A 25,330-nucleotide genomic window follows, 5' to 3' on the forward strand; every position below is an offset into this window, starting at 1 on the left:
TCTGTGCCCATCTTCCTCTACTTTATATGAGGGATGCCTGCCACAGCATGGTTTGATAAGCATTGTGTAGGTCTGCACCCAGGATCTGAACCGGTGTACCCTGGACCACTGAAGTGGAGCATGTGAACTTAACCACTGTGCCACTGGGCCAGCCCCACTCTCATTATCTTTAGGGGATAGGGACTGGTGGTATCATCTTCTGGAGTTACTTCCTACTGAGTAGGGGTGTCAGTTGTTCCATCTCATTGAACCAGTCTCTTAGTAAGACAGAGATGCAAGTGTGCTTCCAAATTTAGGCCTATATTGTGTAAGCGAGTAACCATATATTTAATAAGAAAAACAGCTTAATGGTTGTAGGAAATTATACGCCCCTTTCTGAGCCAGGGAGTAGCTAGCCAAAGGATTTCTAGATCTCAGACTTGAAGCATCTTTTGCTGTTTGAAATGTCTCTGATGATGTCATTGGGTGTTCAGGTATCTTTCTGAGTGGCTTACACAGCAACAGACATGAATGTCTAAGTTTATATCAAATTATCTAGGTTCCATTTGCAAGGCTTCAGGAAAAAGGGTAGGTTCAATTCTTGATGATTCCAAATGAAAATGATGGAAAAAATTGAAAACATTACTTTGGAGATTTGTAGCCAGATATTTCAGGATACTAGAAGAATTCAGCATTCAGTCCAGTTAAGAGATGGAAAACAAAATCTCAAGGTCACTTATCAGAACTGGAGCCTAATATCCAAGAGTGTGCACTATAGTTTCTACTGAAACATAATTTTTCTCTCTATAATCACCCTCATTTTTACCCAAGATAGCCAGTTAAGACTCATTGGTAGGAAAAATTAGTTTAGTTTCAATAAACTTGGCCCCATTATTTACATAAATGCAGCAAAAATAGCAATTGATTATATAGGCTTTTTGAAATCTGCTTTGCCTCAATTTTTTATAAGGAATCACAGATTGAACTTTAAAAGCCTCTGGAGGCCAGGAAAACCAAGTCAAGGTCTTGTCATCAGACTCTGCCGGCAATCCCTATATGTTTGAGTGGATTCCTCTCTTTTCTTGAGGTACCCCCCCCCAATATTCTGAGGTTCCCTGTACCTGCCAGGAATAGACCTTCTTTACTCACCTGGTAGGGCTGCTGGGAATCCTGTGAGCAAGGTACCAGGCCAATGTTTCCTGGTGGTTCTTTTCCATAAGGTCAACCTTTATTCCTCAAAAATTGTCTTGTCATATCTGATTTTGCATGTTTATCTCAAATGTGATGTTCCATTCAAAGCTTTGGTAATATAGCCAAGTTTTCCAATTGTGTCCTGTTTTAAGGAGAAAAAATTCTTGTTGAACTTATGCAAATAAGCATATTGCCAAGAAAACAATACTCACTCATTAAGAGTTTCCAAATTCTGGAAGGATCTGGTAGGGAGAAAAAAGATAAATATTTCAAATCTGCTTGCAAAGGTATAATTTTACCAAATTAGTATAAGTCATACTTCGCTTAAGGAAAAGAGAAAATGTTTCCTTAAATCTTTAGAAAACAAAACATCTAAAAATAACCACTACCTCCAACAAAAATTCATAGAAATTATAACCATCCTCATCAGTTTATTCAGTCCTATGTAATCACTTCTTCATCTCAACCTTCTGTTAGCAGTTTCATAAAGTCACCAGTTTCTTTGTTAGAATTTTCTAATTTCTTACCTAGTTTCATTTTATGATCAGAAAGTTTATCAGAAGCCTGTATTCTAAAGTAAATCTCAGAGTACTTTCCATGAATCTCTCTGAAGATGAAAAATATTTGCAAAAGCTTCAGAGCAAAACAGCAACAAAAGGGCATTGACCAAGAAACTTGGCTATTTCTGTGACATGCAATGCTTCAAGATGATAACTAGAAATAGGACTGACAACAGGACAAATCAGAACTTTAGGAATGTTATAAAATTCTTTAAAAAAACCCCTGACATATCAATAACATTTACCTACATAATATCGTAGATCCTTGTGAAACAATGCTTAGTTATCCTTTTAACCATGGTGACAATTAAAGATTTTCAGGCCAAAGCAGAAATTTAAATAGCTGTAAGAAAAACCTTAGCACCTATGATTAAAGACCTTATAAAAATAATACGTGAAATTTGTTTTGATAAAATATAAGATTTCTGCCTTCCTGGTAGGTTACTCAAGTACACAAACCTTTCATAATCTCTTTATAAAGAGCAGACTAAAAGTTCAAGAAAATTATTCTTTTAAGAGAGAGAAAACCAAATTCTAGTTTTTTACCAGCTTACTTTTGACATTTAAACACTTTTACTTAATTAGATTTACTTCACTCTTAACCAACTGGACCATGCATAAAACTCTTTTTAGGGGTCCTCATCCAAAAACTTTCTATAACTTACTTTTTGCATTTAGAATTTGTCCCACGCCTTCTTTCTCCCCTTGTATTACTTTAGGACAAATTTATCTTTCATAACAAAATGAACAAAAATATTTCCATTCTCTACTTTCTTCATTGCAAACATACATCTTACTTTCTTTGAATACAAAGATGTTTTCCTTGTTAATTTCAATAGCTTTAATCACATATATTAATTAGAATCTTTAACCCTTATAGACATTTATTTTTAGCAAACACTAAGAAGTAAGCAATTATGAACTTTTACGTTAGCATCCTAAACACTTCTCATAATTTCTAGAAACATTTTACTTCATAGTAGAATCTTTTAATAAAATACAAAAAATGTTTATTAATAGACCAAAACATCGTTTAGTTTCTTTGTAAGAAGAAACCAAACGTAGATAAACTTGGACATGTTTAGTGATAATGTTTCAGTATTTTATCTTATTTGAAAAATGACCCAGATATTCAATGAATTTTTTTATCATTTAATTTCACTTAGCAAAACGTCAAAGTTTCAAGTTACCCAAGAGATTTTGGAAGTTATATTAAATATACATGCCTTAACACATAAAAAGGTCACCCAACACTTTTATCTTTTTCACATCTATTTAGTTTACTCATTCCCAAAAATTATTTAGATTGCCTACAAAACTTCTTGAGATATTAGACCAAATTAACTATCATCTTAAGTTATTATTTTTACTAACCAGTTTTGTAATAGGGATAATGTCAGCTTATTTGACCAATAAATGTAGAATAAAGGCTGCATGTCTGCATGATATCCAATGCTGAAGACTCTGAGGACATGTTCATTTTAATCAAACTAACAATCTTGAATAAGCTTTCAGTTACAAAGATTAATGTATATCATGTTAACTTGAAAGACATTTGAGTTAGTTTCTAGTACATTTGGAAATAATTTTTACTATTATAATTAAGTGATTACTATAAGCCAGTTGAATAGGGCTCTTTAGAAATTATAGCTTCTGGAGGTAATATATCACACATATGATATTTTAACATATAGGCACATGTAACATACATATCGACAACATACACAGAGACTCCACAGCTATTTTTTAAAAATTACTGCTATGAATCAGGTAGAGTAATAAAAGCCTCCCTAGTTATAAACCCGAATATTGTTTTAAGCCTTTTTACTAATATTTGTGGAGAATACACTCAAGATGGTGGAGTTCTGGTGAGGGTGCTCTTATGGCCATTTTTCTTTTCTTTTTCCTTTTTTTTTTAACTTCAGTCCTAGGAATTAATGATGGGCTATGTCTAAGTACCCAGAGGCTTTGCAAGCTCTTTGAGATAAGGAAAGGGGTGGAATCTGAATTCTGTCCCCCCCTAGAGAAAAAGTTGCTCTTATTTTACTTAATATATCTCTACTTAGCAAAAGGATGGGGCATTCAGGGACATAGAGGATTGCGTAGGTGATGGTAGTTGACCTGGCCTTGCAAGTAAGGGGGGAAGTAAATTGTCTTACCTTTGGCCGTCTGTCTATCCCAGTTACCATGCAGTCGCAAGTAGAGATGGGTCAGGACAGAGTAGGTGGCTCTGGTGTCCACAAAGAACTCAGTCTTCCTACCTGCCATGTCAAGGATTACCTGAGGCTCCACTGGAGTCATGATGATGGAGCAAGTTGACATTGGAGCCAGGCGGGCTCTCCCCTCTCGTCAATCCTCAAGTGCTTGCCTCTTGCTTGAGAGGCTGGCAAGGAGGGGAGGTTGACCAAGGTTGCCCCTTGCTCGTCCTGCTTGAGAACGATTGAGACATTCCTTTTTGCAGTGTCTCACCCTCCTGCAGTGTGCACATTGGTTCCACTCTAGGCTAGATCTCTCTGTTCGATTGGCTGGTCTTCTGGGTCTACTGGGGTCACCCTGAGGTGGTGGATGAATCACAGCAGCCAAAAGCAGTGTTTTCTTAGCCAATCTTCTAACTTTATTAGCCTCCTCTGCCCTGTCCCTCTTCTTTTAGACCTTGAAGGCCTCCTCCACCAAGGTCAATAGTGGGCTCTGGGCTCCTGCCTCCAGGTTTTGTAACTTCCTTCTAAAGTCTGGGATGAACTGAGTAATGAAGTGCATGGCAAGCGAAGCTCTTCCCTCTGCCAACTCTGGGTCAGAGTTAGTAGATTTTCTAACAGCCTCCATCATCAAACTCAGGAAAACGGCTGGGTCTTCTCTCTTTCCTGAGTAACTTCCCTCACCTTATCATAATTTACAGACTTTATTATACACTTTTCATCCCTTCTGGTGGGCAGATAATCTGGTCCCTTCTGTTTATACAAGTCTAGGATTAGCACGCATCACTTCTCCTAACATCAGTTCATGGGAACTAAGACACATGACAACACAGGGAAGCTGGGAAATGTGTGTGACTACATTACCATGTCCTCATGTATTGTTAAAATGTAGAGGTCTCTGGTGCTAAAAACATGTGTCAATTGGGTAATGAGGGATTATTTTTAGCCTACACACCGGGTGAGAGGGAGGAACTTCCTTTAAACAGGAGGAGAAACGCTTCATTTATGGTAACTATAGAAAGGAAGGAAAATTTGTTGTGATTGTAGGTTTGGCAGAAAAAAGTTAATAAAACAATATGAATAAAATCCATGATATCACCTGTCACATAGTAGGAGCTGAAGAAAGGATAACTAGTGATGATGATAATAATAATAGCAATATTACTAATAATATAATAATAATTACCATTTAAGAAATGTGATTTCTTATTAAATTACTGGTTCCAGGAGTGGAAATCTTTACAATGAGTGAATGAATATTAAATGTCTCTTCAGTGAGACTAAGGATATTTTCCTCACTTATTTACATTTTTAGTTTTGAAATTCTCAGTATTCTTCCATCTCCTGTTCCTTTTCCAGCTAGCAAAAGATTATGGCCCTGTGTTCACCGTGTATTTTGGCACGAAGCCCACTGTTGTGTTGCATGGATATGAAGCGGTGAAGGAAGCCCTAACCGGTCAGAATGAGGAGTTTTCTGGCAGAGGCAGTATGCCAGTGTTCGACAAAGTCGCCCAGGGATTAGGTATGCTTCCATTTGGGGAATGTGTGTGGATTTGTAAGTTGCAAAGACTCCAAATAGGGTAAAGAACTGAGAAATTATAAGTATTTTAGAGAAATTAATGAAAACAACCTAATTTCCAATTTTTCTTAGAGGATCATTAACCCATATTTAAAAATATAAAGGTGGCACAATGTCCCTACGAAACATTAAATGCAATGCAAGCAAACCATCTAATCACTAATCTTCTATGAATTTGTGACTAAACCATGTTCATTCTAAATTATGGCCAGTTAAGATAATGAAAAAGAGAGAGAAAAGAGAAGGTAGGAAAATGACTAAATTAACTTAGTCACCAAATATTTTGCTTTCTGGCCTGAGTGATGGTTGCCAAGATACTATTTTAGGAAGTTTGCATACATAGTATGCATGGAACCCACCTAAGTTTTGAATATTTCTGCCTTGCCGTCAGTCTTCTATTCTTCTAAAAATGCGTAAGAAATATTTCAATCCAGTAAACTCTAGAGCATAAAGCACAAATATGCCCTGAAAAGAGGATATGGAGAAACACATGGTATGGATTGGAATTGATTTTAGGTAAAACCTATTAAAGTAAGTACTTGAACTATCTTCCATTTGTTTTTGGAGCTGACCTTAAACTGTCTCATCGTCTGGTGGGTCACTGGGTTCCTTCAAAAAGAGATAAAGCCTGAATGGGGTCATTTCCTCCTCTACATTGTTCTTTAGGACATTTCCGGACGATTTTCTTATGAGCATTGTTTTTTCCCCAATACTGCCTTGGCTCTGGAAGTCTGATACTGAACTTCTTTGGTGATAAGACTGCATTTCATGGAACAGATTTAACAAATAGAGGAGAATGTTAAAATGAGAAGGGCTGGTGCTGTGTCCTTTCTCTGAGGAATGGATTTTCATGCACTTCCTTCCAATTCACAAGTGCTGTCTTTCTTTTTCTCGAGAATTGACTCCTTTTGTTCCTTCTCCTACACTTCACTTACAATGTACTAAAGTCAGCCGTGAGAATTTAACCTATGACTTGGACTCATCATGATTTAATAGCTGTCTGATCATAGAACAAGCATTTTGCCTCCATGATCTTTGGCATCCTCACCAGTAAAATGAGGACAAAACGCTTAGTTCACCGAGTTATCCTGAGCTTTAGAGGAGCTAACGGATGAAGAAGGTTTAGTAATATGTAAAAGCAAGAGTCCTGACAGTAAGATAGTAGGCTTGATCAAGAGAGGAGGAAGGTGAAGTAGGGATGGATGGAAATTCTTGATGTTGGCACCACCTGCTTAAGTGTCATTATTTCCTGAGATAAAGACTCTCAGCTAGAATTCATGACAATAGAAGTTATTCTTCTCTGTTTTTTGTCCTCACAGGAATTGTTTTCAGTAATGGAGAAAGGTGGAAGCAAACCCGGCGTTTCTCCCTCACAGTTTTGCGGAATATGGGGATGGGGAAGAACACTATCGAAGACAGAATTCAAGAGGAAGCCTTGTGTCTGGTGGAAGCATTAAGAAAAACCAATGGTGTGTATTTCTTCGTGTCATTAACAGTAGTAATTTGGGCAGAGTAAATGCTATTTGAGTTATACTACAGAGAGATATGATGGCTCAAGTACAACAGAAATTTGCTTTTGCTTAGATAACAGTAGGGAGAGGCGAAGTGGTTGGCCTAACAGTCTTTTCAGGCACCAGGTTGATAAGGGCTTTGAGATTTTCAACATGTGGCTTCCAGTGTCACTCAGGATTCATCTCTCTGCATCTAGTGGAGGAGAAAAGAATGAGGAAAAGAGCAAATAATGCTTTTAATAGGCCAGGCAATGCAGTGGCACACAAAACTTCTTTCACATTCCATGAGCTGCAACTCAATCACAGGGCCACAACTAACTGTGACAGGGGCTGGAAAATGTGGCTATCTGTGTGCACAGGAAGAAGAGGAGGACATGGACTTTAGTAATCAGCTAGTAGTTTTGGCCACAATATTTTGAAAAACTAAGTAATTTCTTGAGAAACATTGCAAGCATTTCACTATATATGTATGCCAAGTCATTATGCTGAGCCCCTGAAACTTATACAGTCTTGTCTATCAATCGTATCTCAATGAAATTTAAAAAAAAAAGCATTGGTGATTCAGTGGAAGAATTCACACCAAATCCTTGTCAGTGCTAGGGCTGCATTCTAGTTTACCTGGAGGAGAGTGGATGTGAGAGAGGGAGCTGCAGTAGTGCAAATCTGCTCAGTGTGTGTGTGTGTGTGTGCACATGCAGAACTGGCAGCGGGTAGAGAAGCAAAGGGGTGGGCAGAAGACTTGGCAGGAAGGAGTAAGATCAGGATCACAAGATATATTTGGTTTTAAAACCTCAATACTTAAAAATTTTTTGAAGAACGTTATTGAATTGATAATACTATTATAATCTGTATGGTGAATCGCCATTATGTGTTTTAACTAATGTTATATTATTGTCTAGATGGTTGACTGCCTTTTTTTCTGATATTAATATTAACAATGCAATTATTGCAGATATTTGCATGATTCTGGTTTCTTCCTTAGAATAAATTTCTGGGAATGGCAGTAGAGTGTCAATGAACATCGTCTGGACTTTTGATGCATATTACTTAGGAATGGGTGGGAGACCTGGCTAAAGAAGGGATAGCACATGAGGCTTATTCTGTGTATTTTGTTTCATAACCTTGTGTTTAAATTTAATATATTACATAAATATTTCCACATGTGTAGCTTTTAAATGTTTATCAAGTACATTAGTACTGAAATAGTACAGTATTCCATTAGTTTGAATGTACCATAGTTTATTTAACTAGTCTTTTATTTTTTGCCGGATAGACTGTTTTCAGTTGTTTGTTGCTATTAACATAAAAAAAGACAATCCAAATTAATCATTGCATTTCTCACTACTTTTTCTTTCTCATTACTTTCTTAGAATAATATTTTGGAAATGAATTAGGAAGTAAAAAAATACTGGATTTTGATACGTACTATTTGGAAAATGATTTTGTACACAATTTATAATTGAAGCAGAACTCATTGTTCACTGGTTAAGTTTTTCCCATAGTGAATATGACCTTTTCTCAGCTTCCTGACCTATGATCACCGAGACTCTGCTTGGAGGGCTCACACTCTTGGCCCATTCCATCATTGGATAACTCTAACTGTTGGAAGTTTCTTTCAAGTGTTGAGCAGAGCCTTTTTTCTTTGTAATTTTTACTTTTTGACCCCTTCTAAGTTTATTGTTTTTGTAATTATTGTGATGTGGTACGCCCCTCATGGAGGCAGGATGGTACCACACACACACCTTAATTTGATATGAAAAGGTTTACTACCCACACGATGAAGCTTTCTGTGGAGGATAGGGTGGCTTCTAAACAGATCCAAAAACAGCTTGAAAGATTAAGAAAAGGAGAGTGGCTTGAGGTTATTATGGTGGTTAGGGGCTGGGGTGGAGATGAATGTTCCTGTGTGAAGCCAGGGTTTTGTGGTTCAAACTTCCTGCTTGTGTCAAAGGAGGGAGCACTTGAGCTTTTTCATCAGCTTATCTAGATGTGAGAAGCAACAGAAGAAAATGTGAGGCTTAAAAGCTGTCAGCAGCCAAAACCAAAATTTGGAATCACATTCTTTATTACATAGAGAAAGCCTGTTTCCAATATTACAGATATTTCTTTCAAATATCTGAATGTAACTCTGATTTCTCTCCTTATTCTTCTCTTCTGCAAGAAAAGCACACTCAACTTTTTTCAACTATTTTTTTTAAGCTTTTTATTAAGATTATGATAGTTTACAACCTTGTGAAATTTCAACTGTACATTATTGTTACTCATGTTGTAGGTGCACCACTTCAACTATGTTTTGTAAAGTATGATTTCAACTTTCCTCAGTCTCCTGATTTTCTTAGTATGTTGCTCATTTTCTCTTGGGCATAATGAAGAAGTATCCACAGTAGGAGCTAAATTTTACAATTTAAAATAATTTTTGAATGACCTCCTTATTGTGAATTACCTTGTGGCTCTTATTTGGAGAATGATGTAAATAGGAGAATACTTGGGGGAAATTAATAAATAAATTGGACTGGATTGAATATGTTTGGGGAAACACAATGAATTTTATTTTAGGCATTTTGAGTTTATACTGATGATGGCATGTCTAGGTGGTTCCTATGCTTAAAAAATCATAGAAGTCAACCCTTTTCAATTATTTTAAACAGTCAGCTTACGATTTATACGAAAATTGTGTTCTAACTTTTAACTTATCTTCTTTTTAGCATCTCCCTGTGATCCTACTTTTCTTCTGGGCTGTGCTCCCTGCAATGTGATCTGCTCCATTATTTTCCAGAATCGTTTTGAGTACAGTGATAAGAAATTGATAACCTTGTTACATTATATTCATGAAAACCTCAGAATTTCAAGCACTCCCTGGATAACGGTAATGTCAAGTTTCTCAACTCAGAAGTAATTTTCTAGCTAATCTATTGTTCATGCCTACCCCATCCATTTGCCGTATTTCAAAATGGCTAAAGTAATGTTTATCAAACTAGCACTTGTAATCAATTAGTGAGTTATCAAATCAATGTAATGTCTTAAAATGAAATTTAAAACATGACGTATAGTAGTAGAAAGAAAACTATAATATCATAATATATCAATTACGGCAAGGTATTTTTCTGAGAAATTTTTTTTCCTAATTTTTGTATCTAGAGATGAAGAGGATGGTGGTGTAAAATGTATTTCTTACTACAGTACACTGTCAGGAGAGGTTACTAACTTACATTGTGCAATCACTAACAACTAAAGTCCTGTATGGATCACAAGGTTATGATGTGTTCCACCTGGGAAGGATCCTAGAGAACAAATAGCCTATCTCTCATGGCTTTCAAACAGGAAACTCTCACCCAGAGATATTAAGCATCTTTTGCAAAGTAGCCTAGCCAAGACAAGAAATGAGCTAGACTTAGAATCAAGATTTCTCAATTCTCTTTCTGGTTTGATAGAAGCTACCAGCCTGACTAAATTGCTTCAGTGTCTACCAAGGGTATTAAGTCATGAAGGTGCTGTCTAAAGCAGAGTCAGTAAACTCTAGGATTGGGAATGGCCAGGTGAATATGGGCAATGTGCACATTCCTGAGGATGTAAAATGCCTAAATAAAAGTAGGCTAAGTAATTTGGGCATTTCTTTAATCTTTCTGATGCAGTTTCTTCATTACAATAAAAGGATATGAGCCCTGCAAGCTTTTCAAGTGACTCTTTGTAGAAATATGTGTAGGGTAAACTGGGATGAATACTGGGTTCTAGCTCTATCATAGTTTAGGGTTTTAGACAGGTTGACTAAGCTTTCTGAGCGTCAGTCTCCTCATTTGGAAAGAGGTGGTATGCTGCTGAATTCCTTCAGAGAATTATGGTTGTGAAATGAATTTAACTGTTTTTGAAATTGCTTTGTAACTTGTGCATACTGCAACTCTGGCCATGTTATCAGTTCCTTCTTCAAACTCCAAGTATGTTCTAGTGCAGGAAGCATATCTTATTCGTCTTATCTACTCAGTGTATAGCAAAAGGTCTGATATGTAATATGGGCCTGTAAGAATTTGCCGAGTGAATTAATAAATAATTCTTTCCTCTTTCAGCTCTACAACGCTTTCCCCTCTTTAATACATTATCTCCCTGGAAGTCATAATGAGTTATTTAAAAACATTGCTGACCAACAAAAGTTTATCTTGGAGAAAATAAAAGAACACCAAGAATCCCTGGACCTCAATAACCCTCGAGACTTTATTGACTACTTCCTGATTAAAATGGAAAAGGTATCATGTGACACTGATTTGCTACTTCATCCTTGTGGGAGATGTCACTCCTGGATTAGCTTTGTTCTTCATGGTGAAATCGATATTTTAAAACAAATGCTCCTTCCTAAAGATGTCTTAATTCCTTGCGCAACCTGTTGCTTGTTAAAAGCTTATTGGATGTCTTGAGATATTTCTAAATTCTCACTGAAAATAACTTAGGTTTTATGTTTACCATGTTAAAGCTGGTTCTTTTTTCGGAGGCAGATTGAAATACGTACCCACAAACATTCAAGATTAGTGGTAGACAACATATTATCATTTATAAAATAAGTTCGATGAATGGAAGATGTAACAAAAGAGGGAACACAGGAATGAATAGGAATCCAGAAAGGCTTCCCTTTGCAAAGATATTAGGAAATCGTCCCAGATGAGGTAGGTTTTGAGGAAACTCTGGCTTAGATGGACAGAGATGACAGAATATGTCCAGAGAATGATAAGTGCAGTGATCAAATGTGTAGAATTTTCAAAGAGATTATCTTGATTGTAATGGAGGAACTGTCATGGGTGTAGTGACTGATCAGTTTGGGACTAGTGTTGCAGTTTGAGGGTGACTGGGTCTGGAGGCTTGAATGTGAAATTTAAACACGATAAAATAGACAATAGATGCTAGAATTCAGAGCGAGTACCAGTGATGAATTGATGAAAATTATGTTAGAAAGAAATTCTAGAGAAACTGATTGGCTCTAGTGGGTGAGAAAGTGAGGAATCAGAAAGGACTTAGAAGTTTGTAACTGATTATATTCTAATTGATTGAAGGATTCCTAACAACTGATCTAACTTTGCCTTCAGCTACAGCAGTCTCTAATGTCTGGCTTTAATTTGCCATATAAGCAAATTGAGCAAATCATGATGTTATATTGTGTTATTTTATGTTAACTCTAAAGTTTTTTATTTATCAATTAATTCCAACACATCATTGCTAGGAAAAACACAATAAACAGTCTGAATTTACCATGGACAACTTGATCACTACCATATGGGATGTGTTTAGCGCAGGAACAGAGACAACGAGCACCACCCTGAGATATGGACTCCTGCTCCTGATGAAGCATCCAGAGGTCGCAGGTAAGGTCACCGATGATGGGCAGGATGAAATTCCAGGTGGAAATTGGCAGGCAACACTGAGAATTCTCCCACTCTTTACCTGTCTAGACAATGTACAAGAAAGTTCCCCATCAATAGTACATCTTCCTATCACTGGATGAATTAAATTCAAATTAGATTATAGTACAAAGAGGATGAGATATTCAAACAACAGCAGAGATTTGAAGGGCAGAGGTCACTGTTCACCGTGCTATGGTGAAGTCTCCTTGATTTGGGTCGGGACAGATGTAGTAATCTCAGTTGTCTTAGGATCTGGAGAGAACTAACCTTCTTTTTCTCAAAAGTTACCATTTGATATGCTTTTCATGTGCATATAAATGTATTTCTGTTAAAAGCTGTTTCTGTGCAAATGCATTTGCAATAGGAGTGACTGAAGAAAATTACAATATTTCTCTATCAAAGGGGCCCACTTTCTAAATAAAAAAACATATACACAAACAAAAAATTCTTTTTAAACATACCAATTTGGGCAAAAAAGTTTTTACCCACAAATATAACTTCTCTTGCAAATGCAACTTTTCCATTTTTCCTCTTCTTTTTTTTTTTTTCTGTGAGTCCTCATCACAGTGGATATTTCCTTCACTGCTGTATCAGGTTTTGTCTTCTGGTGCATTAAGACACTTTTAGTACAATTAAGCCTCATAAAACTTATCGATCTGACATCAGCACCGGGTTTTTCTACTTTGTTGAAGATCCTTCTTTCCTCCCATTATAGATAGGAGATGCTTTCCAAATGGTACAATTTAGAAGCATAGCCTCCAAATTCTTTTGCTCACACACATTGTGGGATATGATAGTGCTGTGTTTCTTTCATGTAACAGACTCTTTCAGCCAGATAATGTCACACTTGTGAGAGCTATATTGACTATGATTATAAATAGTATATGACATTTTTCTCCAGACCTTTAAAGCTTGTATACATTGCAAAGCCCTTCTTGTGTCATATTTCCCCATGCTTCCATTTTCATTTTCCACTTGAATTTTTCTTGTACCATATCCCCTTATATTTTCCTTTTCTTTCTTCTCCTCGTCATCTTTTACTGTGCTGTTCTACTGAGTATCTTGATTTTATCAGTAGTTCCAAACCGCTTTACACAACCACTGTCTTCTAGGTAAAACTCCAGCCTCTTCGCCTGAGAAGGTGAGGTTTAAAACTTCTCTGAAATCCCTAAAGTTTTCTTCTTTATAGCTATCAAACCACAGAATTTTCACAAGCTCCAATACAAAGACACATTCTTCAGGTAGTAGGTAAATACTATTTGACCAAAGTAGCAAAATGGTATTGGAGAAAAACGTGTCATAGACTTTCAGAAGAGCAGCTGCAGATTCTGACTCTACTAGTGAGTAGCTGTGTGATCTCAACTCGTGACTACCTCTATCATATCTTGATCCCTCATCTGTTTAAGTGAGATAATAATCCTAAGATTCATAGAGTTTTCTCCCATAAGAAAAGGTTAATAAGTGTTGTTTTAACTAATGAATTGTCCTTCTTAAACTATTCATTATTAATATGATATACTTTGCAGATACAAGGAAAATATAATTTGCTAACACAAAAGACTTTCAGTAATCTCATTCAATTTCTAAGATTGTGGGTTTGGAAATGAGAAAGACTACATAATACCTGGATATCCTTAGGAAACATATTTACTTTTCCAAATCTATTTCATTATTTAATAAAATTTTTTATTGAGTTTATGATAGTTTACAATCTTGTGAAGTTTCAGTTGTACATTATTGTTTGTCAGTCGTGTTGTAGGTGCACCCCTTCACCCTTTGTGCCCACCCCCACCCCCCCTTTCCCCTGGTAGCCACTAATCTGTTCTCTTTGTCTACATGTTTAAATTCCTCATATGAATGGAGTCATGCAGAAATTGTCCTTCTCTATCTGGCTTGTTTCACTTAACATAATTCCCTCAAGGTCCATCCATGTTGTTGTGAATGGGACGATTTTATTCTTTTTTATGGCTGAGTAGTATTCCGTTGTATATATATGCCATATCTTCTTTATCCAATCATCAGTTGATGGGCACTTAGGTTGCTTCCATGTCTTGGCTATTGTAAATAATGCTGCAATGAACATAAGGGTGCATGGGACTTTTGGAATTGCTGACTTCAAGCTCTTTGGATAGATACTCAGTAGTGGGATGACTGGGTCATATGGTATTTCTATTTTTAATTTTTTGAGAAATCTCCATACTGTTTTCCATAGTGGCTGAACCAGTTTGCATTCCCACCAGCAGCATATGAGGGTTCCTTTTTCTCCACAACCTCTCCAACATTTGTTACTTTTTGTTTTGGCTATTTTTGCCATCCTAATGGGTGTAAGGTGATATCTTAGTGTAGCTTTGATTTGCATTTCCCTGATGATCAGCGATGATGAACATCTTTTCATGTGCCTATTGGCCATTCGTATATCTTCTTTGGAGAAATGTCTGTTCATGTCTCCTGCCCATTTTTTGATCGGGTTGTTTTATTTTTTGTTGTTGAGTTGTGTGAGTTCTTTATATATTATGGAGATTAACCCTTTGTCAGATATAGGACTTGAAAATATTTTTTCTCAATTAGTCAGATTTTTTTTGTTTCAATCCTGTTTTCACTTGCCTTGAAGAAGCTCTTTAGTCTGATGAAGTCCTATTTGTTTATTTTCTCTATTATTTCCCTTGTCTGAGAAGACATGGTGTCTGAAAAAAATCCTTTTAATACTGATGTCAGAGTGTACTGCCTATATTTTATTCTAGAAGCCTTATGGTTTCAGATCTTGCCTTTAGGTCTTTGATCTATTTTGAGTTTATTTTTGTGAATGGTGAAAAATAATGGTTAATTTTCATTCTTTTACATGTGGCTTTCCAGTTTTTCCAGCACCGTTTGTTGAAAAGACTTTCTTTTCTCCATTGTAGGCCCTCAGCTCCTTTGTTGAAGATTAGCTGTCCATAGATGTGTGGTTTTAGTTCTGGGCTTTCAATTCTGTTCTATTGATCTGTGCACCTGTTTTTGTACCAGTACCATGCTGTTTTGATTACTGTAGCTTTGTAGTATGTTTTGAAGTCAGGGATTGTGATGCCTCCAGCTCTGTTCTTTTTTCTCAGGATTGCATTAGCAATTTGGGGTCTTTGGTTGCCCCATATGAATTTTAGGATTCTTTGTTTTATTTCTGCAAAGAATGTCATTGGGATTCTGATTGGGATTGCAATTGAATCTGTAAATTGTTTTAGGTAGTATGGACACTTTAACTATGTTTATTCTTCCAATCCATGTACATGGAATGTCTTTCCATTTCTTTATGTTGTCATCCATTTCTTTCAGGAAAGCCTTCTAGTTTTTGTTGTATAGGTCTTTCACTTCCTTAGTTAAATTCACCACAAGGTATTTTATTCTTTTTGTCGTGATTGTGAATGGGATTGTATTCTTGAGTTCTTTTTCTGTTGGTTCGTTATTAGAGTATAGAAATGCTACTGATTTATGTAAGTTGATTTTATACCCTGCAACTTTGCTGTAGTTGTTGATTATTTCTAAAAGTTTTCCGATGGATTCTTTGGGGTTTTCTATATATAAGATCATGTCATCTGCAAACAGCGAGAGTTTCACTTCTTCCTTCCCTGTTTGGATTCCTTTTATTCCTTTTTCTTGCCTAATTGCTCTGGCGAAAACCTCCAGTACTATGTTGAATAAAAGTGATGATAGAGGGCATCCTTGTCTCTTTCCTGTTTTCAGGGAGATGGTGCTCAGTTTTTGCCCATTGAGTATGATGTTGGCTGTGGATTTGTCATATATGGCCTTTATTATGTTAAGGGAATTTCCTTCTATCCCCATTTTGTTAAGAGTTTTTATCATAAATTGCCATTGGATCTTGTCAAATGCTTTCTCTGCGTCTATTGAGATGATCATGTGGCTTTTATTCCTCAGTTTGTTGATGTGGTGTATCACGTTGATTGATTTGTGGATGTTGAACCATCCCTGTGTCCCTGGTATGAATTCCACTTGATCATGATGTATGATCCTTTTGATGTATTGCTGAACTTGAGTTGCCAAAATTTTGTTGAGAATTTTTGCATCTATGTTCATCAGCAATACTGGCCTGTAGTTCTCCTTTTTTCTGCTGTCTTTGTCAGGCTTTGGTATCAGTGTGATGTTGGCCTCGTAGAATGTGTTAGGAAGTGTTCCATCCTCCCTAATTTTTTGGAATAGCTTGAGAAGGATAGACATTAAATCCTCTTTGAAAGTTTGGTAGAATTCCCTAAGAAAGCCATCTGGTCCTGGGGTTTTATTCTTTGGGATGCTTTTGATGGCTGTTTCAATCTCCTTCCTTGTGATTGGTCTGTTCAGATTGTCTGCTTCTTCTTGACTTAGCTTTGGGAGATTGTAACAGTCTAAGAACTCATCCATTTCCTCTAGGTTATCCATTTTGTTGGCATATAGTTTTTCATAGTATTCTCATAATCCATTGTATTTCTGTGGAGTCTGTTGTTATTTCTCCTCTTTCATTTCTGATTTTGTTTATCTGAGCTTTCTCTCTTTTTTTCTTTGTAAGTCAATTTTATTCATCTTCTCAAAGAACCAGCTCTTTGTTTCATTGATCCTTTCTACTGCCTTTTTTGTTTCAATAGCATTTATTTCTGCTCTGATTTTTATTATTTCTCTCTTTCTGCTGACTTTGGGCTTTGTTTATTCTTCTTTCTCTAATTCAGGTAGGTGTAATTTGAGATTGCTTATTTGGGATTTTTCTTGTTTGTTAAGGTGTGCCTGTATTGCGATGAATTTCCCTCAATACAGCTTTTGCTGTATCCCATATGAGTTGGTATGGCATGTTATCATTTTCATTTGTCTCCAGACATTTTTTGAGTTCTCCTTTAATTTCTTCATTGATCCATTGTTTAGTCTCCACATCTTTGTCCCTTTCTCAGCTTTTTTCTTGTAATTAATTTCTAGCTTTATAGCATTATGATCAGAAAAGATGCTTGTTAGTATTTCAATTTTTAAAAAATTTATAGAGGCTTGCCTTGTTTCCAGACATATGGTGTATCCTTGAGAATGTTCCATGTGCACTTGAGAAGAATGTGTATTCTGCTGTTTTTGGATGGAGTGTTCTATATATGTCTATTAAGTCCAACTGTTTTAGCTTTTCATTTAGTTCCACTGTTTCCTTGTTGATTTTCTGTCTGGATGATCTGTCCAATGATTTGAGTGGGGTATTGAGGTCCCCTACTATTATGGTGTTATTTTTGATATCTTCTGTTAGGATTGTTCATAGTTGCTTTATGAACTGTGGTGCTCCTGTGTTGGGTGCATAGATATTTATAAGCATTATTTCTTCTTGATGTAGTGTCCCTTTGGTCATTATGTACTGATGCTCTATGTCTCTCTTTACCTGCCTTAGCTTGAAATCTACTTTGTCTGATATAAGTATTGTGACACCTCCTTTCTTTTGTTTGCCATTAGCTTGGATTATTGTCTTCCACCCCTTCACTCTGAGCCTGTATTTGTCATTGGAGCTGAGGTGTGTGTTTCCTGGAGGCAACAGATTGTTGGATCTTGTTCTTTAATCCATCTTGCCACTCTGTGTCTTTTTATTGGAGAGTTCAATCCGTTTACATTGAGGGTGATTATTGATGCATGAGGGCTTAATTCTGTCATTCTGTCACTCGTTTTCTAGCTTTCCTATATTTCCTTTATTTCTTGTCCTGTGTGTTTTGGCCTATCCAATGACTTTTGCAGTTTCTTATCTTTTTCCTTATTTATTTTTTGTGTCTCTGTTCTGTTTTTCAGTTTAGTGGCTACCCTGAAGTTTGTATTCAGAATCTCGTGCACAACATAGTCCATTTTCTGGTGTCCTTAGTCTAAACTGATTCAGTCCCTTTCCTCCTCCCCTCCTAAGTTATTCTTGTCATCTCTTATTCCAACTTGTGTTATGAGTTTGTGGTTAAAGTCTCAAGATTGTCTTTGTTTTTGGTGTTTTCCTTCCCTGTATCCTAATGTTATAGTTGAATATTTGCTATCCTATTCTGATTCTATCTATTTGTCTCCTTACTGTGTGTTTTGTGACCCCTTTCTCCTTTTTTTTTCTTTTTTCAGGTATGAGGGCCTTCTTGAGGATTTCTTATAGGGGGGATCTCAGGGCTGCGAAGTCCCTTTGCTTTTGTTTGTCTGGGAAAGATTTAATTTCTCCCTCATATCTGAAGGATATTTTTGCTAGATAGAGTATTCTTGACTGAAGATTTTTATCTTTTAAAGTTTTGACTATGTCATTGCAATCTCTCCTAGCTTGTAAGGTTTCTGTAGAGTAATCCGCTGAAAGTCTGATAGGGGTTTCTTTGTAGGTTATTATCTTCTGCCTTGCTGCCCTGAGTATTGTTTTTTGTCATTCGCTTTTGACAGTTTTACTACTGTATGCCTTGTGGTAGGTCTTTTTACATTGACAGATCTAGGAGATCTGAAAGCTTCCTCCACACACATTTCTCCCTCAATCCTTAGATTTTGGAAATTTTCTTCAGTTATTTCTTTGAGCATGCTTTCTGCTCCATTCTCCTTTTCTTTGCCCTCAGGGATACCTGTAATTCTTATGTTGCATTTCCTCATTGAGTTGGATATTTGTCAGAGACTTTCTTCATTTCTTTTTAGTCTTAGTTCTCTCTCTTCCTCTGTCTGGAGCTATTCAACCTGTCTATCTTCGATTATGCTGATTTGCTCCTCTATGGGGTCCACATGGGCATTCAGAGAATCCATATTATGTTTTATTTCTTCCATTGTATTTTTCATTTCTAGTATTTCTGATTGATTCTCCTTTATAGTTTCAATCTCTTTTGTGAAGTAACTCCAGAACTCTATTGACTTGTTTCTCTCTATTTTCCTTTACCTCATTGAGTTTGACGATAGCTATTCTGAATTCATTGTCATTTAGTTTACTTAGTTCTGAGGTCTCAGGACATAATTCTGGGTGCTTGTTTTCCCTCTGGTCTGGAGCTTTTATGAACTGCCAGATGCTGGAATGGGTCTTGCCCATTGTGATATTGTTCGGTTGTAGTTACAGCCTGTCACCACTAGATGGGCGTTGAGAGCCGTGTATTCTGAACCCTCCGACTTCAGCCGAGATCACATGGCACAGCACGGGTTTTTGGGGGAGGCATTTTCTCTTGCATGCAGACCTGGGTTTCCCGACCAGCTCTTGCTATCTGGTCTCCTGGGGTCTTGGCTTGATGAGGTGACCCCACACAAAAGCTTTCACTCCATTAGAGGGCTTCCATCTGGGCTTCAAGGGCCCTAGGGAGTGCTGGGTGATCCCACTGAGGCATGGCCCCTCCCCTACTCCTTCCCTCATAGAGCCTCCTGCAGCTATCCCAGGCTTTAGGGGAGGGAGGGAAGTTCTCTCTTGCCCCATTCCAGCTCCTCCCAGGGGGGCTTCAGCCTCTTTGCCCTCTGGCGTTTGGCTGCTGTGGGTCTCCGAGGATTCCTGTGCTAGTAGGATATTTTTTGTTGGAATATTGTTGCTCATTTTTGTTGTATATTGGAGTGGAGAAAGTCCTGGGCAAACTCACTTAGTCATGATGCTGACGTCACTCCTCTATTTCCTCATTTTTAAGATGTACAAAATAACACTCAACATGCAGAGCTATTTTGAGGAATTATAAAGTATTATAACAAATAGTGCATCATGCCTTTCATATTTTGCATTCAAAATAAAATGTTAACTTATATCTTGTTCTTATGTACTGAGTACTAAACATCTTATTCAATTGTTGTATTTATGAAGCATTTACTGCACTGTGTAGTTCCTTCTTTCTTGGAGCTTACATTTGTAAAACAAAAAGTGGCATACACAAACTGGTTACACTACATGGTCTGTAGTGAGCCTTGAAGATCACAGATCCTTGAGTCTATCAGGCAAAGTATACAAAATAGAATCCAGAGGTGAGAAATGAATCTCATGGTATAATTGTGTTTTAAATGTACGTCTATTTAAGTCTCTAATGAGATTTCATTTTGCCCAGGAAACTGAAATTCTGTTTCTATTTTTTTTCTTATGGTGGTGGCCTTACATAATTTTCCCTTCTCCCCATCTCCCACCTAAACTTAACTATGCTTAAGAAGATCAAATAAAAATCCTTTCTATTTCACATGAATTCTGATTCCTACCTTGCCAGGTAAAGTCCGGGAAGAGATTGACTGTGTGGTTGGCAGACACCGGAGCCCAAGCATGCAGGACAGGAACCGCATGCCCTACACAGATGCTGTGGTGCACGAGATCCAGAGATACATTGACCTCGTTCCCAACAGCTTGCCCCATGCAACAACACAGGACATTAAGTTCAGAGAATATCTTATTCCCAAGGTGAGAGATATTTCATCTATACTCCTCCTTAGGAATCTCAGAATATCAACTATCATGGTCATAGAATTACAGATTGCCTAACCTTCTACAGGTCTTGCACAGTCAAAACTCAGACATCTCACCCTCTGACCACGTGCTTCTTTCCTTCTAGTTTGTTGATACAATTTTAGAAATATAATAGTGCTTACACTCCCACAGGAGTTTCAGGACATTGACAACTCCATGCTCTGCCTGTCCATTAACCCAATCTGCTCTTCACTTCCCTGCTTTCCAGTGTGTGTTTTTTTGAAGAAGATTAGCCCTGAGCCAACATCTGCTGCTAATCTTCCTCTTTTTGTTGGGGCAGATTGGCCCTAAGCTAACATCTGTGCCCATCTTCCTCTATTTTATATATGGGACGTCTGCTGCAGCATGGCTTGATAAATGGTGTGTCTGTCCGGGCCTAGGATCCAAACCAGTGAACCCTCAGCTGCCAAAGTGGAGTGTGTGAACTTAACTGCTATGTCACTGGCTGGCCTCTCTAGTGTATGTTTTATTACTCTTACCACTTAACTAGTATCCCATAACTGCCTCCCCTGCCCCCCAACCCCAGCCTCCCCACCTATCCATTTCATTTACTTGTCAAAAGTCCAATCCAACAGTTTCCTTCCTTCCTATCTGCCCATGTGCTAATGATCCCATCTGGAAAGGACCATACAGCCCAGCAGATTGGTATTATCACCAATCCCAGATGTGTCCTCAATCCTATCCAGCAATCATGCTTTATAACTTAACAAAGCTTGCACCACCGTGCTTGACAATGACTCTTTCAGTCCTGAACTCTTCCCTTCCAATTCTCCATGCCCTTTTTCTCAGGTGACCTGGGCTTCTACCTGACAGAGAAACTCAGAGCCATTGGAAGGGAACTCTCTCAATTCCCTTCCACTAGATTTACAATTTTGCTACATCCACACCCTTTGATTTCTCTTTCATGTCTGTTGTTTTGTAAAAGGATTCTCTTTTTATATAAAATAAATCTTTCTGCCTGTGGCATGGATCTCTTTCCTTTCACTCTTTCTGGGATCCTCCTCAAATAATCATTTCTTATTTTTTCCTTGTCTTTATTTTCTCCCTCCCTACTGCCCCCTTTCCATTAGCATTCAAACATGCTCAATTCTATTACATCTAAAAAAAAAAAATCCTCCCCAAATCTTGACCCCTCTGTTCAATTCTGTCTTGTCTATTCCCTCAGATTCAAAATCTTGGAAGAAATTGGTTATAGTCTTGTAAACATTTCCTAATCAATCTCTTATTCATCAACCCATTGAAGTATACTTTCCATTCCAGTGATAACATTTTCATCAAAGCCATTGATGACCTCCATATTATTAAATCCAATGAATGTTTTCCAGAATTAATTTCACTTGGCCTCATGGCAGCATTTAACACCCTTAGGAATGTCTTCCATATGGGTATACTCACTTCTCACTTCAGTGATGTGATGCTCTCCTAGTTTTCCTCCTATCTCTCTGGGTATTTGTTCTGCATATTCTCTGCTCTCTCTGCCTCCCTCCATGTAACTTAAATGTTGATGTTTCTCAGGGTTTTACTGTTGGCCTCTAGTTTTTTCAGTTTTTATGCTTTCCTTCAGAATGATTCCTCCACTCCCAAGTTTGAAGTTTGGGCTGAGGTACTAAGTTATCACTCTGTTGTCTAGACTATCGGGATCTTGAACGTCAGTGTTCTTGAATAAGAACCTCCCAATCTAGGTTTATCTCTGGCTGGATTGGAGAATTACAGGCCGTGGCTCTTTTCTTTGGTCTTTTACAGTTTTCAAAGCACTTTCAAATATGTATAACCCAGGTTACAGTCCTCAGCTTGCAGTACCCCTGCCTGTGCTTCTGCCTGAATGATACCAGCTCAATTCAGGTTTCAGGGCAAATTTTCCCTCAAATGGATCACATCATACAAGAGTGACTATGAGCAATGTGGCTTCACTGAAGAGTTTGGATGTTAGAAGTTTAATTAGCACACTTCAATGCAAAAACTTAAAAATCGTGTACTAGGCATTTAAAGTGGCTAATAGATTTGTCTATAGGTCTCGTAAAATTTTGCCTCATGTTTGGCAAATTTGTTCCTGGACGCATATATTTTGTATTGTAATGTCTCTATGATTGATTAATCTCTTTATCACTGTGAAGTGTCGTTTCTAATCTTTGGTAATACTTTTTGTCCTGAAGTCCACTTTGTCTGTCATTAATGGAACCTTACCAGCTTTCTTATGGGTAAAGCATGCATAATAAATCATTTCCCATTCTCTTCATTTCAGCCTGCAACTTCAAACAGCACATAGTTGCTTCTTGCCTTTTTATCAAGTCTGATAATCTTTAATTATGAGACTTTTTTTAAATTGTGAAGTTTATGTCATCTACATTTACTTTAAATTTCTGTATATTTGCATTGAGTCTATTATCCTGGCTTTAATTCTTATTTGTGATTTCTTTTTGTATTTATCCTTCCCTTACTGAGTCAATCAATGATTTGGTGCCATTTCATTTTATTTCCTCTGATGACTCTATATTTATGCCTCTTGACATTTTACTTACGCTTCTTTTTCTGTTGTTCTTTTTGTTTTTTCTTTTTTGGTAGTTGATTTTGAGATTGCAATATGAATTTTTAACCTGTCACAGTATATGCTAAAAATATGTTATTACTTCATGAAAAATTTGAAATTTACAGCAAAATATTTCCTTTTACACCATCCCACCCTTTATGCTCTTGTTGGCATATGTTTTAGTTGTATATGTTATTATTTTTACTCTGAAAAGCCAATCGTTTTAAGGAGACTTAAACATATATATATATATGCACATAGAATTAGAAATAATTTTTAAAACTTTAAGAAAACTATTTTGACCTACCACTGCATTTTGATGTTCTTTATTCCTTCTTGGATTTGTGGCCGATCTGATGTCATTTCCCTTTGTTTCTAGAATGATTTGTGTTTGTTGAATTCTAGGTGTGTTGAGAAAGGTGTTTTAACTTATGTCTGTCTAACAATGCCTTAATATTACCTCACTGGTTTGTAATTTTCTTTTTTTGTAATGTTTTCAGGTTTTGGTGTTAGAATTATGCTGACTTTAAAAATACCTTAAGAAATGTTTTCTTCCTCCCTCTAGTTTTTTCTTTTATTTTTCCAGCTTTGTTGAGATAAAATTGCTTGGTACACTTTGTAAGCTTAAGGCATACACTGTGATGATTTCATACACATATATATTATGAAATGATTAGCACAATAAGATTAGTTCATACATCCATTATCTCACATAATTGCCTTTTTTGGGGTAGAACATTTAATATTTACTCTCTTAGCAACTTTGAAGTATACCATACAGTATTGTTAATTGTAGTCACCAGGCTATATCCTAGATCCCTAGAACTTATTCATCTTACAACAGGAAGTTTGTACCCTTTGGCCAACGTCTCCTTTTTTCCCCCACCCCCGGACCTGGCAGTGACCATTCTACTTTCGCTTCTACGAGTTCAGCTGTTTTAAAATTCCACCCATAAGTGATATTATGCAATATTTGTCTTTCTTTGTCTGACCTACTTCACCTGTCATAATGCCCTCAAGTTTCATCCATGATGTTGCAAATGGCAGAATTCCCTTCTATTTATGGCTGAATAATATTTCATTGTATGTGTATATACCATATTTTCTTTACCCATTTATCTGTCAGTGGACACTTAGATTACTTTCATGTCTCAGCTATTGTAAATAATCCTGCAACAAATATGGGAGTGAAGATATCCCTTTGACTTTGTTTCCTTCAGATATATGCCCAGAAGTGGAATTGCTGGATTATATAGTAGTTCTATTTTTATTTTTTCAAGGAATTTCGATGCTATTTTCCAGAGTGGCTGCACCAATTTACGTTTCCACCAATGGTGGACAAGGATTTTATTTTATCTGCATTCTTGCCAATCCTCTTTATCTCTTTTGTCTTTTGGTAAGAGCCATTCTAACAGGTGTGAGGTGATACCTCATCGTGATTTTGATTTGCATTTCCCTGATGATTATTGATGTTGAGTGCCTTTTCACGTACATGTTGCCCATATATTTGTCTTCTTTGGAAAAAAATGTCTACTCAGATCCTTTCCCCATTTTTTAAAATTTTTTGGTGAGAAAGATCGACCCTGAGCTAACACCTGTTGCCAATCTTCCTCTTCTTGTTTGAGGAAGAGTGGCTCTGAGCTAACATCTGTGCCCATCTTCCTCTATTTTAAATGTGGCATGCTGTTACAGCATGGCTTGATGAGTGATGTAAACCTGTGCCAGGGATCTGAACCCGCAAACCTGGGTCATTGAAGTGGAGTGTGTTGAATTTAAACACCACAATACTGGGCCAGCCCTCTCTACCCATTTTTTAATTGGATTTATTTTTTTCCTATTGAGTTGTATGAGTTCTTTATATATTTTGGATATTAACTGCTTTTCAGATATATGATTTGCAAATATTTTCTCCTATTCAGTAGGTTTTCATTCTGTTGATAGTTTCCTTTGGTGTCCAGGAGTTTTTCAGTTTGATGTAGTCACACTTACTTTTTGTTTTTTTCTGCTTCTGT

At 37.0% G+C, this 25,330-nt stretch overlaps 1 protein-coding gene across 2 annotated transcripts in view; it reads left to right on the forward strand.

The window, feature by feature from the left end:
* Positions 1-25,330, forward strand: part of LOC106842115 (cytochrome P450 2C21-like) — a 61,504-nt gene that overhangs the window by 1,557 nt on the left and 34,617 nt on the right. For both annotated transcript variants that reach the window (XM_070486674.1, XM_014858441.3), the window contains exons 2-7: positions 5,285-5,447; positions 6,824-6,973; positions 9,721-9,881; positions 11,077-11,253; positions 12,219-12,360; positions 20,538-20,725. In XM_070486674.1, the coding sequence (XP_070342775.1) occupies positions 5,285-5,447; positions 6,824-6,973; positions 9,721-9,881; positions 11,077-11,253; positions 12,219-12,360; positions 20,538-20,725 (981 nt within the window). The remainder of the gene's footprint in view (positions 1-5,284; positions 5,448-6,823; positions 6,974-9,720; positions 9,882-11,076; positions 11,254-12,218; positions 12,361-20,537; positions 20,726-25,330) is intronic.

Source organism: Equus asinus, chromosome 2 (genome assembly GCF_041296235.1).
Source record: "Equus asinus isolate D_3611 breed Donkey chromosome 2, EquAss-T2T_v2, whole genome shotgun sequence".
Classification (NCBI taxonomy): domain Eukaryota; kingdom Metazoa; phylum Chordata; class Mammalia; order Perissodactyla; family Equidae; genus Equus; species Equus asinus.